Source organism: Cryptotermes secundus, unplaced genomic scaffold (assembly GCF_002891405.2).
Source record: "Cryptotermes secundus unplaced genomic scaffold, Csec_1.0 scaffold181, whole genome shotgun sequence".
NCBI classification, from domain to species: Eukaryota; Metazoa; Arthropoda; class Insecta; order Blattodea; family Kalotermitidae; genus Cryptotermes; species Cryptotermes secundus.
The window spans coordinates 197,112-212,685 of NW_019723906.1; the positions used below are offsets into that span (position 1 = coordinate 197,112).

At 37.0% G+C, this 15,574-nt stretch overlaps 1 protein-coding gene across 1 annotated transcript in view; it reads left to right on the plus strand.

The window, feature by feature from the left end:
• LOC111861958 (cytoplasmic dynein 2 heavy chain 1) overlaps positions 1 to 15,574 on the plus strand; it is a 155,760-nt gene that overhangs the window by 88,845 nt on the left and 51,341 nt on the right. The window contains exons 49-57 of the mRNA XM_033750511.1: positions 1,597 to 1,829; positions 4,164 to 4,277; positions 4,760 to 4,868; positions 6,220 to 6,385; positions 8,274 to 8,490; positions 10,215 to 10,429; positions 11,684 to 11,917; positions 13,953 to 14,376; positions 15,063 to 15,314. Of these exons, the coding sequence (XP_033606402.1) occupies positions 1,597 to 1,829; positions 4,164 to 4,277; positions 4,760 to 4,868; positions 6,220 to 6,385; positions 8,274 to 8,490; positions 10,215 to 10,429; positions 11,684 to 11,917; positions 13,953 to 14,376; positions 15,063 to 15,314 (1,964 nt within the window). The remainder of the gene's footprint in view (positions 1 to 1,596; positions 1,830 to 4,163; positions 4,278 to 4,759; positions 4,869 to 6,219; positions 6,386 to 8,273; positions 8,491 to 10,214; positions 10,430 to 11,683; positions 11,918 to 13,952; positions 14,377 to 15,062; positions 15,315 to 15,574) is intronic.

Genomic DNA, 15,574 nt, shown 5'->3' on the forward strand with positions numbered 1-15,574 from the left:
TTTGTGGTCTAGCCTTTTTTCCTGATGGGGGAATTTTACTAATAAAATGTCTTTCACGAAGCCGGGGGATGGTGTTATCTAAATGGAAAAACCCTCCCACATATAAATTTGTTGCGCATAAGTGTTTATTTCCTGAACGATATTGTTTACAAAATCCTCAGTAAAAAATAATAGAAATGTCTGTACTATGTCGAGCACATTCACAGACTGATTTCTCTGACCCGAATTTTCAGAAAAACGTTCGCGAACGCCATCATAATTATCCATATTTTGCCAAAAATAACTCTTGTCTGAATCCGCCACTGGAACCCTCGCCACTATTTCGTCGTCATCTTCAATACTATGATCTTGGATAGCATCAACTACAGCCTGATCTTCAATTTCATTATCACTGTTTTCACTACTATCCGAATATTCGAACTCACTAATTTCCGAGTCGTGAGCAAGGAGCTCATCTAGTAGTTCATCGTCCTGTAAAACTTTCCTACTTGTAGAGGCCATGGTTATGGCGCGACTGAGAGAAGAAAGTGTTATGACATCATAGATTTCTGTATCATTCGTAAGTTTGTTTTCTTAGGTTGCATTTGTTTCCAAGAAAAAAGGACTCTTGTTTGACTACTTCGTTGTGTCAGCAGACTGTACAGCAACCCACTCAAGGAAAACCTTTGTCTGGGGTTTCAGTGAGTGACTCATATAGACAAGAAAAGACCATAGAGTCGAAAGATATATTGTTTTATACATTTTCCTTACTTAGAATTTGAAACACTTCAATGCAATCTAGGCGCAATGAGACCAAAGTACGAACTATTACACTAACGATATAAAATAAAAATACCGTGCTACAAATTTGTCCAAAATAAATAACTCATATACCAATTGAAAGATGAAACCTTAATCTATGTACTCCTGAATAGAAAATTGGAATATCTTTCCTAGTTTTATCAGCAACGTCCTTCATAGCTAACACTGTGCAGGTCGGTGCACTGCACTGATGTCGGTGGCATACGATTATTTAAAGGGTCGGTGCAGCACACGGATGTCGGTGCGGAAGGGTTAACATTTAATATGACGCATTGCACCGATAAGGATCCATATCGGTATTTCAATAACTATACATATTCCTGCCTGATGATGGTCATGCATGACTGAAACATGTTGCAGTAAATAAAGATCTAAAGGTAATACTGAAATATTTGTTGTGCTGATGGTAGCATAGTGTTCCTACATATTATATATTGTAAGGTAAACTTTGGTGAGGCTAACTAGTTATTAACGGAGATGTAAACCAAAAATCTACAGAGGAAAAAGTAAGTGAGGGCAGAAAAATCACTTATCAGCATAAGAGACACCTTCCCTGTCACAAAGATACACAAAATATTGATCAGTATGATGAAAGATGAAAGTTTTTCAATGCTTATTTTTCTCTTGTGTATAAGCTTAAACCCAAAAATATTCCTTCATGTCTCACAACTTACTTCATCAAGAATTTTTATTTTTGTTGATTTATTTTGTGAAACTGAAATTTCATATTACATAGGATATAAATTAGTTATTTATTATGTAAATATAATATTATTTTAATGGATAAAATTTTAGGTCGGGAAGGACAGTCATTGGACCTTATCATTTTCCGTGAAGTTCTCGACATAGTGGCTTATGTAGACAGAGTACTGTCTGCCCCTCAGGGATCTCTCTTGTTGGCTGGAAGGGCTGGAGTGGGGAGAAAATCAGCTGTAAGAATTGTTTCCGCTCTTCATGGAGCTAAATTGGTTTCCTTGAAGATGGGAAAGGCATATAACTTGAAGAATTTCAAGAATGATTTGAAATATGTAAGTTATTATTAAGAGTAGCTTAGTGATTTGTATTAGATATTGAAGACTATATTGTGACGTATTTGCGCTATGCAGGACACCCCCTCCTCACCAGCGGTAACAGCTTTGGAGCGCTGCTGCTGCTACACTAACAGACCACTCAAAACTCTGCCCCCTCCCGCGGTGACGTTGTAGCATTTCCCACTGTGACATAACACAGGACACTGCTGTTGACACAGGCAGCAGGGAACGGTATAAATAGCCGGCTGAGCAGTATGTGACAGAGAGTGTGTGATCAGGAGTGACACAGTGTGGATCGTGAAGTCACCGAATGCAGCAGAAGTCTATCAGTCGCCAAGAGCAGTGGATGTAATTGTAATACTGCCAATGGCAGTAATTGTAATTGTGAATTATGTGAGTGTAAGAGCGAATGTGGAATAAATTCGCTATAACCAATACGACATGAAGTTATTTGTCGCGTGTTATACACCCAACATGTGACAATTTGGTGTCAGAAGTGTTTTACTAACTTAAACACACCACAGTTTCGTCAGAGTTCATCGACTGAAGCAATTATTGAACTGAACACTGAAGTGTGTATTTATACCACTGCCCTACAAGAATGGACATACAACAGATGCTAGAACGTCTGTTAGGTGGCCAAGAAGAAATGATGGCCGACTCCAAAGCCTGGTGAGAAGAAATGGCCGAGCAGAAACGAGAGCCATCGAAGCAAGGATGGCCACCATGCGAGAGAAGAGGTTTAAGCCAATATGAGTGCCTGGCAGAAAGAGATGACAGCCTTCCAAGAAACAACGGAGGTGCTTCTAGAAGAAGAGACGATGGACTACCAAGTGATGGAGGCATGTCTAGAAGAAGAAGAGCCAACCACAGTGGACAGGAAACCTGAAGTGGCCCAACAATGGGAAGTCCCCGTTGAAGACACTGTACTGAAACTGGTCAAAGGACAGAAGAAGCGGCATAGGGGCAAGAAGCAAGCTGCAGGGTGACACGGGAAGCCGAAGAAACTGACCCGAGGAATTTGTGGATCCCGGAGGAAGTTGGCTGCCGCCTGCAGGAAGGTGTCTGCCGTGCAACAGTGGCATGGCGCAAAAGGAACATCTTCAGGAAATCTATGACCCAGGGAAAGTGTGGACTGCAGCACGAATTGGCTGCCGACAGAAATATGACTAGCCATGCAGGTGTGACATGGCGCAAGGGAGATTTCATAAAGAATTATTCAACCAGGGTCAATGCTGAACAAGAAACCTGGAAAGGAAGAACGGGAATAAAGAACATAGGCAGCAGATGGCCGCTATATCAGAAGAAAAAGGTAACAACTAAGAACACCATCGGAAGGTGTAAATCAGGACAGGGATCACACCTAGGAGGGAGAAGAACTCGTAAGAAGACCTACGAGATTGTCAGCATGAAGGTCATGAAGAAAATAGTCAGATCTTCTGTCAGCCTACGACAAGACAAGGATTGGACCTTGTGGAGGGGTCAACCTCCTCCAAAACGGAAAAAATTGAATAGTTCATGGTGGAGGAACCAGTAACACAGAAGTACTGGCCTCCCTGCCGTGAATGTGAAACGACAGGATCGACGAACGCTGGACCATGGAATTGCTCAGGACGAACAATCTTAATAAAGGAGCGGATGTAACGGCCAGAGAATAGTTGCTGCAACAGGAATGGCAGGATGAAAAGAAGATGTTGAAAGAACAGCCTTCAAAGAAAAGGAACGGGGATGCACCGTTAGGCTATTCGGGGCGAATAGCCTTAATGAGGGAGCAGTGTGACATATTTGCACTATGCGGGACACCCTCTCCCCCGCCAACAGTGATGTAACAGCTTCGGAGCGCTGCCACTGCTACAGTAACAGGCCAGTCAACACTCCGCCCTCTCCCGCAGTGACATAAAAACCGGCTGAGCAGCATGTGACAGAGTGTGTATGATCAGGAGTGACACAGTGCAGAGCGAGGTTGCTGAGTGCAGCAGAAGTCTAGCAGTCGCCAAGAGCAGTGGATGTAATTGTGATACTGCCAAAGGCAGTAATTGTAATTGTGAATTGTGTGAGTGTAAGAGCGAATGTGGAATATATTCACTATATCCAATATGGCGTGAAGTTATTTGTCGCATGACCTATACCCAACACATGGCAATATTATTTCTTACGTTTTATTAACAGATTGCTTTAAAAGGTTATGAGCTGGAAAGAATATGAACAAAGATAAAATTAATGTGATACAGACTTTTTTTAAGTGTTAGTTATGATTGTAACATGAAGTAATCACTGAACAACTTCAGAACAACAGATTTTGAAGAATAATGAGGTTTTATTTCTGCTCAGGTGATGCAATTAGCAGGCATAGAAGGAGAGCAGGTGTATTTGCTTCTTGAGGATCATCAGATCACAGATATTGCTTTCTTGGACATGGTGAATAGTCTGCTGTCATCTGGAGAAGTAAGTTAAAAGTTGGCCACATTTTTTCTAATATTACATTGTTCCGTGGCTGGATAATGCCCTCAGTCAGAGGCAGTTTGTTTTACATTATACAACATGGATCAAAAGTTAGTCCAACTTGACCATAGGATGTGGAATAAGTTATACAAACAAACTCCATGGCTTTAGTCTACAAGCAAACTATATCAACCCATCAGTCACTGCTTGTCTGTGAACATAGTGCCAAATTTAGCAGATAGAGGATGTCGCGTTGTCAGCACAATGAATCCCCATGACCGTTAATTTCTGTTTTCTAGACCAGAGGAATAAGTCATAAAAATACAAAACATGTATACTGTACAGCAGAAGCTTTCACATAAAAATTGCAGAGGGCATGATTTGTATGCTTCAAATAATTCCATGCATATACATCAATACTGTCCACTTATGCTATTTGGTATTATAATTACCTGCGGTAATGTAATAACTGTTCTTCTTTAAAGGTGCCTGGACTGTATAATACAGAGGAACTGGAACCTATAATATCACCCCTGAAAGATATTGCTGCCCAAGAAGGATTTGTAGGAAGCCCAGCATCCTACTTTTCTAAATGTAAGATGATTAATGGAAGTTTTGTAATCATAGGACAATGTTTCTCAGATATTTCTATCAACAGAACCCATTTGACCTCAAAAAATTCTGATGGAACCCCAGAATAAAAAATGAATGGTGTACTGTTTGTGTAAAAAGAAGGCATAAAATGCAACAGGATAGCTTTTGTTTTGTATACAAAAATGGGAGACGAAGGAAACAAAATGTAACGTTTTGCAGAGTTCTGAATTGAGATTAGCTTGATCTAAGGGACCCAACTGTATAGGATACATAAGAACCCTCCTTACCTTTTAATTTTTTTCCCATTTTTTCCCCCCTTTTTTACCTCCATTTTACTTACCTGAGGACGGTAGCAGAACCAGCTTCCGAAACGTCGTGATTCAACTGACTGGGATGATGGATACAGTCCAGAATTTTAGTTTTAATTTCTGAATTCCTGTTTTAGGTAGATTTAATCCTCTCCTGATTATGTGTGTGACAGTGTTTTACTATCATATAATTCCATATGCATGCTTCATGGCTGAGTGAAGAATTTTACAAATTTGCAGATTTCACTTCTGGGTACTCTTGAATTAGATGTTCCCAGAAATTAACTGAAAGATCGCTCAAGCTTTACTTTGGTGTAGAATCATAAATAATAAGTAATGCCAGTGAGACCTTCATAATTTGGCACTAATATGTCATTATGTGGTCTCACAACCAACAGATAACATCTTGAAAGGAAAGTATAGCAACATTGTAGGTTACAGTACAAAAATACTTATTAAATCGTTGTTTATATATATTTCTCACAGCCACTTTATGCCAAAAAGGATTTATATATCAGGAAGTATACAAAATTCTTGTTGTCAGTCCTCTTATACCAGAATATTAGTGTGTATGTGTAGTAGTTGTGTATTCCTGTTTTCATCAGTGAAGGTTGTGTCTTCCCCCCATTCCAACACAAAATATTTAATCCATTGTTCTCTGTGAGTATCCTAGGATGCCAGTTTTTGCAGTTTCTTAATTTTTTTAAGGCATTAAAACCAACATTGCTAGTATGTGAACTCATCAGCTTGCAATGAACAAGAGAAATCATCCTAGAATATGACAGCGAATGGTTGGACAGTCGTAAGGTTTTGATTGACTGCTCATTTATATACCCCCTTTCAATTCTGTTGAACACAGCTTAATTATAGTTTCATCATTCTTGTTAGTTGTCTTTAAAATACCTAACTTCGATGAAGGCCATATAGTATTCATATACACCATGGATACAGGTGATACCTCATTTCTTGGCCCTCTTTCAGGCATCCACACATGGCATTTAAAAATTGTGAGCTACTTACAGTTTCATGATTTTTCATTGTAGGTGTGCAGAAGAACTTGCATATCATCCTGATAATGGATTTCACAAATGCACAATTCACAGTTACATGTGACAGTAACCCAGCTTTGTACAAACAGTGCAGTATTATATGGTTGCCAGGTTGGAGTACAGCTAGCATGAGAACAGTTCCACAGCTTCTGCTGTCCAGGTGAAGGACTGTGTCAAAATTAAACTGCATTACTTTAATTTTTCTTATATATTTCCAATATCTGTTTAGAATATACTTCAAAGTACATAGCAATTGCATGCCCGAAAAATACTGCTTGACATAAAATCACACAATTCAAAAACTTTTCTCCACAGAATTTACTGCACATTAAAAATAGGATTTACATTCCATGATGGGTATTTTTCAATGACACACTTGGTGATTGTGAACTTCTTAGGTTATGTAAAAGTAAAATAACTTATATTACTAGAAGAAAAGCTCTTAAATATATAATTGTGGTATTGAATAATGAGTCTTTAATTTAAAAAAACACATTATTTACATGTATGTGTTTATTTTGGAGAAAGATAAAAAAGAAATGGAAGGAAAATTATTTCAATGGTCTCATGTTATAAAAGAATATGGACAGATGATGATGAAAATTTGAAGGAACCTAGACATAAACATCAGAATGAAGTTTAATAATAAGATTATTCAAGTTGTGAACAAATATATTTATTTGGGAATTGAAGTAAATTCAAAAGAGAAAATTGCTGGCTATACAGCCTACATCTACACAGTACCAGCATTGAGATGCTGCCAGTTGCACAGCTACTTAAGCATTTCCCAGCATTTTATGGAACCTAAAGGTTCATTACCATGTTCACAAGAGCCCTCCACTGGTCAATGAGTTTTATGTTAGTGATTAAATTGATTTACTGTACTCTGTCATCATCTTTCTTGGTTGAAGATCATGTTTGCTTCCAGTCTTGCAGCAAAATCACCTAATATTTTATTGTATAATATCTAGGAATTAAATAAATTTTCAGGTTCCTCATGAATTGTGTTCTTTATGGCCTCATTCTTTGTTTGGTTCACATATGTACACCAATTACTGTGATCATTAATTCTTTATAACTATAAAAATTATTATAATGGTGACAGTGACACTAAGAGAATGAGTAACAGTAAAAGTAACAAAGATGATGATGATGACAATAACAGTGACTATGACAATGACAACAATGAAGATGTCAACAGCTGTAGCAGGAGCAAACCACCATAACCATAATGTTCTTGCAATATTTCAAACATTATGTCATTGATAACCATTACCTGAATCATGGGAACATACAAGGCAAGGTATTACCATTACTTTCTTTTGAATAAGCAAAGTATGAGGGTAAGTCAATAAATAAGTTACAAATGGATATAAGAGTACTGATTTGAGAAATGCTTCTATTTCTCAGCATAATCTCCCTGTACATTGAAGCACTTGTCCCATCATTTCACAAGCCCCTGAAAACCAGCAGCATAAGCTTCTTTGAGCGGCTGTCGAAACCAGGCATGTTGCTCTTGCATGACAACACACGTCCAAATACTGCCAACTAGACAAATGAGACGCTGTGAAATTTCAAATGGGAAGTCCTCAAGCACCCTCTGTATAGCCCCGACCTTGCTCCAAGCGACTTCCATTTGTTCAGCCCTCTTAAACATTATCTTACAGCTGAACATTTTCCCAACGATGACACTGTAGAAAGGGAAGTCACCACCTGGTTCCAATAGCAGCCCAAAGAATTTTATGCTGCTGGTTTTCAGGGGCTTGTGAAATGATGGGACAAGTGCCTCAATGTGCAGGGAGTTTCTGTTAAGAAATAAAAGCATTTTTCAAATCAGTGCTCTTATTTGTTTAAGAGCTATATCCATTTGTAACTTACTTATTGACTTACCTACGTATTACAAAAATCATTATGTGCTATTATATATTGTTTATGTGGTCTTCGTATATTTTGCATTTTTTATTAACTTTGAGGATTGTGGAGATTAAGAATGGAGACAGTACCTACATACCTTGACTCTGTTATGGACAAAAATTGTTGCTTTGTAGGGCTGTTCAAGATGAAGAAGGTATACTAGGCCATGAAAAGAATGGAGAGGGAACGTTATCTGTAAATGACACTCTTCTTGAGTGTTTCTTAAGGATTCACAAGGATGTATCTGATAAACTGGCCACTCCTCGGCGATATATCTCATTCATCTGCACCTACATGCATATCTACACAAAAAAGAGAACTGATATCCAACAGAAACAACAACGACTGCAGGTACAATTTGTTCCTAGAATTAATTCCCATTTTGAAAATTGCACTGGTGATAGTACTTTCATTTCCTATTCCAGTGCATACACCAAGTCACATTATTATATTATTATGCCACATTAACATCTAAAGTAAGACATTGCAGTTTCATAAGAATTCTTCAATTCTCACATGCATTGTTGTTTTCTTTTATCTTGTGGAAAAACATGCCCAAGGCCAGACAAGGAGTTGCCTCTGTGACAGTTCTATAAATAGAACCATGTGTTGACTGATAAATCCAGTTTCGCTTTAGTCAATCTGTATCACTGGCCTGTAGTACCTTTTATGTGAGGTGGGGATTTCAAACCCCAGTGCAGGTTCTCTTCATGATTGATCTTGCTGTCATGGAAATTATAAAACATTTTAATTCTGACAAATTTGAAATTAGTGAAGATGGCTGAAATATTGAAGAGCCTGTGTTCTCTCCAAGTGTCAGCAATGCGAAGATAAATTCCTTTCTGCAGCTGGAGTGTGAGAGAGGATAAGAAAGAAACATAAAACAGCGTAGAATTGAAATGGAAACAGATCAGTAGTTCAGTAAACATATCTGCTATACCAGGCCTCCCAGGACTTCATTCAAACCTGGCAGCTCCTGAAGATAGTTCTCCTTTAGATTTGTTCTCTCTGTTTCTTCTACCCTTATATTGAGAGCCACAATTGTATATTATGGTATTTATAACTAGCGATTATTTTTCTTTTGGTTTAATGTCCTGCTCATTTTAATCTAAATGAAACTGGAACGTGGATAAGAGAGGAAGGGACATGCACACTATGAACTGATAGGTGAGACTGCAATAATACATGCTTACATAGAGTGGTGGTGACATTTTAGCATTTGCTGAAGTGATCCTTCTGGGCAAATATACATGTACTGGCTTTTACAAATTTGAAGTTTCTGCATACAATATGTCAACTATTAATGTAATTTCATATAAGGTGGTAAACTGTAATATTAATTACTTGCTTACTGCTTGACTCTACACTGCTCTCAGAACCTTAGTTAGTTAGTTATTGGCGAGGGTGGGTTTCCCCATGCACTTAGACCAGTACTGGTCCATTGTGCTTCCCTCTATGATATTCTAACAGTCTCTATACCCTACCGATACTGGTGCTTACCATCAGTCCCGACCAAGCCAGCGAGTTCAGCCTCTACTGGCTTAGTGGTAACTATAATGCTTCCCCCATCTATCAGAGGTGTTAGAGACTACTGTTGGCGGGAAATGTCCTTGAATTTGGCTCAGTGACCTCCTTAGGAGATATGAGGTTCTTTTACATTCCGTAAAGCTACGACATGGGACCCACGGCTTAAAGTCCCTCCCGGAGGACTTGTTCCCTGAATTTTTCCACCCTTAAAAATTCCACGACCTCCGCTGGGTTTGAACCCGCGTACTACGAGTCATGAGGTGGGAACGTTACCTCTAGACTACGGAGGCCGCTTCTCAGAACCTTGGCTTCCTTTAAGGAAGACACCAATTCTTTACTGTTTACCTTTTGTCTTCAACTATGCACATTCAGCTCTCATAAATCATTCTCTGCATCTTCCAGCCATCTTAGTTTGATCTTCCAATTTTTTCTTCAACCTTCTACCCCCCTTTCCTCATATTCCCAGCATTGTTTTATTTCTATATATAAGTCTCCAATCATTCTGTAATATTCTGCTTAGCAAAAATAATTGTATGGCATTAATTTAGGCAGGTGTATCCAAACTTACTGAGGCCAGTCATGTTGTTGATGCACTGAAGTCTCAGGCAGCAGGACAAGAACACAAGTTGGCAGAGAAACAAGCAAAAGCAAACTCAGCACTGCAGATGATAACAGAAACAATGCGCAATGCCAACACCCACAAAGTGGAAATGGAGTCTCTGAAGGAGCAGACAGAGAGAGAGAATCTTCAGCTCATGGAAAGGTGTGTTATTTCTAGTTTTATTTAATTCATTTTTTCTATTTTAGTCGTCCTTTCACTTCTGTTCCAGTCTGAAAACTTGGATTTTATGAATAATTTAATTTTTAACTCTATGCATGTACTATACATACTTCTGAGACAGTCAAATTGCCATCAGATTCTTTTTTTATAACCTGTTAACAGTTTTCTTCAAACTAATCTCTCTTTTATGAATTTGGTTACAATGCATTTGAACTGCCAGTAGATAACACTGCAGAACTTGAACTTCATAAATGAAAAATGTATTGATCTAAAAGAATTCAACAATAACAATTCTAACTTTATCAAAGTATGACACACTGAAATAGATATAGAAGAAATATTATTGTTATATTTGTTGCAGTTTTGACTTGTCCTATGTCATTTGACTTGTCCTATGTCATGTATAATGATCCATGGAAAAGATAAAACAACTCTGATAAATAAATAAGTTATTGGTACAGAGTAGGTGAAAAGTGTGACATATTTTTAATGCTTGTAAAATTCTCTAAGATTATTTTTGTATTTATTTTATATTTATATTACACAAAGGATACTTTTAAGATTTACTATGATGAGGAAGTTCACAAATACTGAAGGAGCAAATATCCCTGTATTGTACTTGAAGTTCAGCTCAATCATCCAGACTCAAAGAGACTTGAAAAGAATATACAGAGTTAATACATGTCTCTTTCAGGAACACAGTAAGCTTAAATGCCAAAAAGTGCATAAAATTGCTAATGCATAGCCCGTATACCCTCTGTGATGACACATAAGTATTCACGTCCCTGCCAGTAGCACATTTATGCATGACACCATTTAGCATAATCCTCACCATTTTACAAGAAAGCCATTTCAGACATGAAACATAAAGAGAAGAATCCTTTGGACTGCTGAAGGATAATTTGCATGTGTTCTAATATAAAATTAAAGTGGTTCAAGAACTTAGTGAAGATGAACAAATTTTGTTACACACTTCTTTAATAGGAAGATAGTATTTTAATTGAGAGACTAACCCCATAAAAAATCTTGACTTCTTCCAGCTCTTGATGGGACTGGTCTTTGTCAGTCTGGCTAACCACAAGTGAGAAACTGATGTCCATGTGTTAATCTTTATAAACCTTGTCGTATGAAGTTTGTTAAAAATAAGCAACTGTAAGCTGAAATGGAAATATGAAACTGTAGTTTAGATTAAAAAGTGTTTTATAAATTCATACAGTTGCATGTTTTATTATTCAGGAAAAAGGCAATAGATGTGGAGCTAACAGAGATTGAACCTCTGATCCAAGAAGCTAGTGCTGCAGTTGGAAACATAAAGCCTGAATCACTGTCTGAGATTCGGTCATTACGTGCTCCTCCAGACATTATTAGGGACATTTTAGAGGGTGTGCTGAGGCTCATGGGCATCCTAGATACATCATGGAACAGCATGAAAACCTTTCTGGCCAAGAGAGGAATCAAGGAAGAAATCAGGTATTAATGTGAAAGTGTTACCAGAGTTTGATTTGTTTCATTCTGGTCCGTCACACTAACAATATTATAAAAGATAAAACAACTCTGTCCAGTGTGACTGTTGAAGTTTTTACTACTTCAGTTCTTAACAACCTTACATGACCGAAACATATAATGGTGTTAAGAATTGAAGTAGTAAAAATTTCAACAGTCACACTGGATGGAGTTGTTTTATCTTTTACCAGAGTGTTTTGTAATGTTATATTTTAGCGTCCTGTTGCACTGATTTATGTCCGTGATTTATTCTGACCATCTTACAGTGCATACATTTATTCACCTTACTCTTCTCTCTTGCACTACATGTTTCGGCACTAAAGTGCCATCTTCAGGTGCTTTTCGATGTACGTCGAACTACTGCATTGCATGCCCTGTTGTCTTTATACTAAAATAACTCAAATATATATTCGTTGTATATATTGCTAAATTTTAAATACTAAAAATGTTAAAACTGTTCAGGATTTGTCATCCTTATGTCGTGTTTCAGTACGCGAGTCACACCTATCTTCTTCTGTCGGAGTATTCTTCCTACTTTCATGTGTATCTGTAACGTGAAATTGTTATTCATTAATACCACGTTCTGAATTTTATTTGTTATGTGTGGTATTATAATGTTTAATACTCACTGTGCTTTGTGTGGTGTCTTACTCCCGTGACTGCGTGTGTTATACTGCTGGGCCTGCTGGGTATGTGTGTGTGTGTGTGTGTGTGATGTCTTCGTTTTGATTGAGTTATGATGTTGTGGGGGTAGGTGGTGGGGTGTTATGTTGTTCTGTGTAGATAGTGTGTAATTCGTGGTATATTGGGTTATATATTTCTTTATTTATATTGTTCATATGTGTGTTTTTCTTTGTCATTCTGTATATATGATAGTTCTCCAATGTGTTCAAATATTGCCCCTTCCTACCTGTTGCTATGATATCCATAGTGTTTTCTATAGTACCATATGCATGTCTTGTGTTTAATATGTGTTCTGAGTATCCTGTACTGCTGTTATTATGTCTTATGTCATGTATGTGTTCTTTATATCTGGTATTAAATTTCCTCCCGGTTTGTCCTATATATTCCTTGGGGCAATCTAGGCATTTCATACTATATATGCCGCTATTGTTATATTTATTTATTCGTGGTATTGATTTTAATATATGTTGTAAATTGTTCTTAGTTCTAAATGCTATTTGTGTCTCGAAATAATTTTGTGATATTTCTTGTTTCTTTTCCTATATATGTGAATGTTGCCCATTTCGTTTTTGTTTTTTGTTCTTCCGAATTCTCTGTAATGTTCTCCTTTTTTGCAATGTTTTGTTTTCTGTTATTTGTAGTTAGTTTTGTAATTATATCTGTGTTCTACTTGTTATTTATGAGTATGTTGTTTATAGTTTTGATCTCATTATCTTTTGCTATTCTGGTGATGGGGTAGTTATTTACTCGAGATATGAGGTATTTAATACCAGATATCTTGTGTTCATGTGGGTGACATGAGTCACTTGGTATTATTATGTCCGTTGTAGTGTGTTTTCGGTGGATTGAGAATTGTAACTTTTCCATTTCTCTATATATTCCTATATCTAAGAAATTTATAGATCTATGGTTCTCTTTCTCTATTGTGAAATTTATCGTTGGCTGCAGTTTATTAAATTCCACAATCATGTTGTCAATATTTGTTTTGTTTATATCATACAATATTAGTATGTCGTCAACATATCTGAAATATCCAGTTATTTTCTGATTTTTTAATATGTTGTATATTTGTGTGTGCTCCATGTTCTGGATGTATATTTCTGCTAATATTGCAGATGTTGGAGCTCCCATAGCTAAACCATCTGTTTGTTTGTAATATTTTTGTTCATACTGTTTTGTAATATATGTTGTTTTTTTATATTTGGGTGAAATTTAGGCCTGAGCCAGTAGCCACTTATATATTAATCATAGAGATAGTTTTTATTTGGCATTGTTTCACATTGCAGTTATACAGTGTTATGATTCTGGTGTTTTTAAGGTCATTTGATGCACGCAGAATAAATCCAGAAAGTCGTCAAGCAGTTGAGAAATTGTTGATTGAAAGGAAAGAATCATTTGATCCCAAGAATGCTCGGCGAGCCTCAGTAGCAGCTGCCCCACTTGCATCTTGGGTTACTGCAAATGTGAAATACTCTTATGTATTAGAAAAGATTCGACCCCTTGAGAGAGAACAATCTAAACTGTATCAAAACATGAAGCTTACTGAACAGCAAATTGGGAAGCTGAGCCTGGGTCTCACAGATGTTGACAAAACTGTTTCTGATCTGAAAAATCAACTGAATACTTATACAAAAGAAGCTGCTGAGATTGAGATTCATTTAAATAAGGCCCAGGAAACTATCAGTGCTGCAGAGGGACTGGTTGGCAAACTGAATGATGAGTTTGAAAGGTGGAAAAAACAGGTAATTTATTTGAAATGACATCATTTACTGTATCCAGAAATCTTGTGAACTACCTCATAAGCACTTTCTCTATCAAGTGAGGTGAGGAAAAATATGGAATTTGGATTGTGAGATTTTAGCCTCAGATATTTATTCCCAGAAGTTCTGTCCCTCTTCAAGTTTTTAATTTTTAACATACAAACATTCCAAACAAAATTCTATAGAAATCATATTCCTTATTCAGGTCTACAGTAGACATTAGTTACCATCAAACAAAACTGATCTCATAGTTCTTACATTTACATACAATTATTTTCAGTGTAGATACACCAGCAATTGAAGTATATCCACTATATCTCCTTCAAACATGAACCATTAATTGAAGTCCAAAATATATAGATTTGTACGTGTGCTAAACATGCTTTATAACAAATTCATAATTCTATTTTTCATTTTGAATAAAGAATTATTAAAGGATTTGTCATAATTTCAGTATTATATACCTTGATCGTGTTGTACTTATTACTTGTCAGTATCCCATTATTAAGTAAATTCATAATGATACAAACACATCACAGATGATTGATTGTGATTGTAAAGATTAAATAAAGGTGCTATGTATCGAAGCTGCAGATTGAATTCTTGTAATTTTACGTTCAAATTTGAAATCTAACGATAAGTTCATTTTAACTAAAAATTATTTGCAGCTGACTGAGTTGTCAAAGGATCTGAAAGAGTTGCCAGTAAACTCATTGCTGGCTGCAGCATTCATCACATACTTGTCTATGGCACCGGAAGATCTTCGCCAGTCCTTAGTGGCAGAGTGGCAGGATCAATTGGGCATGAAGAACTTCTCTTTCACTACATTCCTAGGCTCTGAGAAAGAGCAACTGCAGTGGCTGTCCGAAGGACTTCCCTCTGACCAACTCTCTGTTCAGAATGCAGTTATCATACTTCAGGTAATAGTCTTCATAAATATGCTTCAGTTGAGTATGTTTTTTAAATTGTTATAATATGAAGAACACTGAGAAAGGAATGCCTAAGAAAATTACTTTATATAATTTCCCCAGGAAAGAAGCTAAATTGTTGGTGCTTTTAAGATTTAATGTTCCTGCGTCTGGATACAAGGCTGCAAAATACGGTGGTAGATATCTGCCTAGGAATTAGTCATCAAAATGACAGGCAACATTCATGTGTGTTGCACCAAACAAAGAGTTAT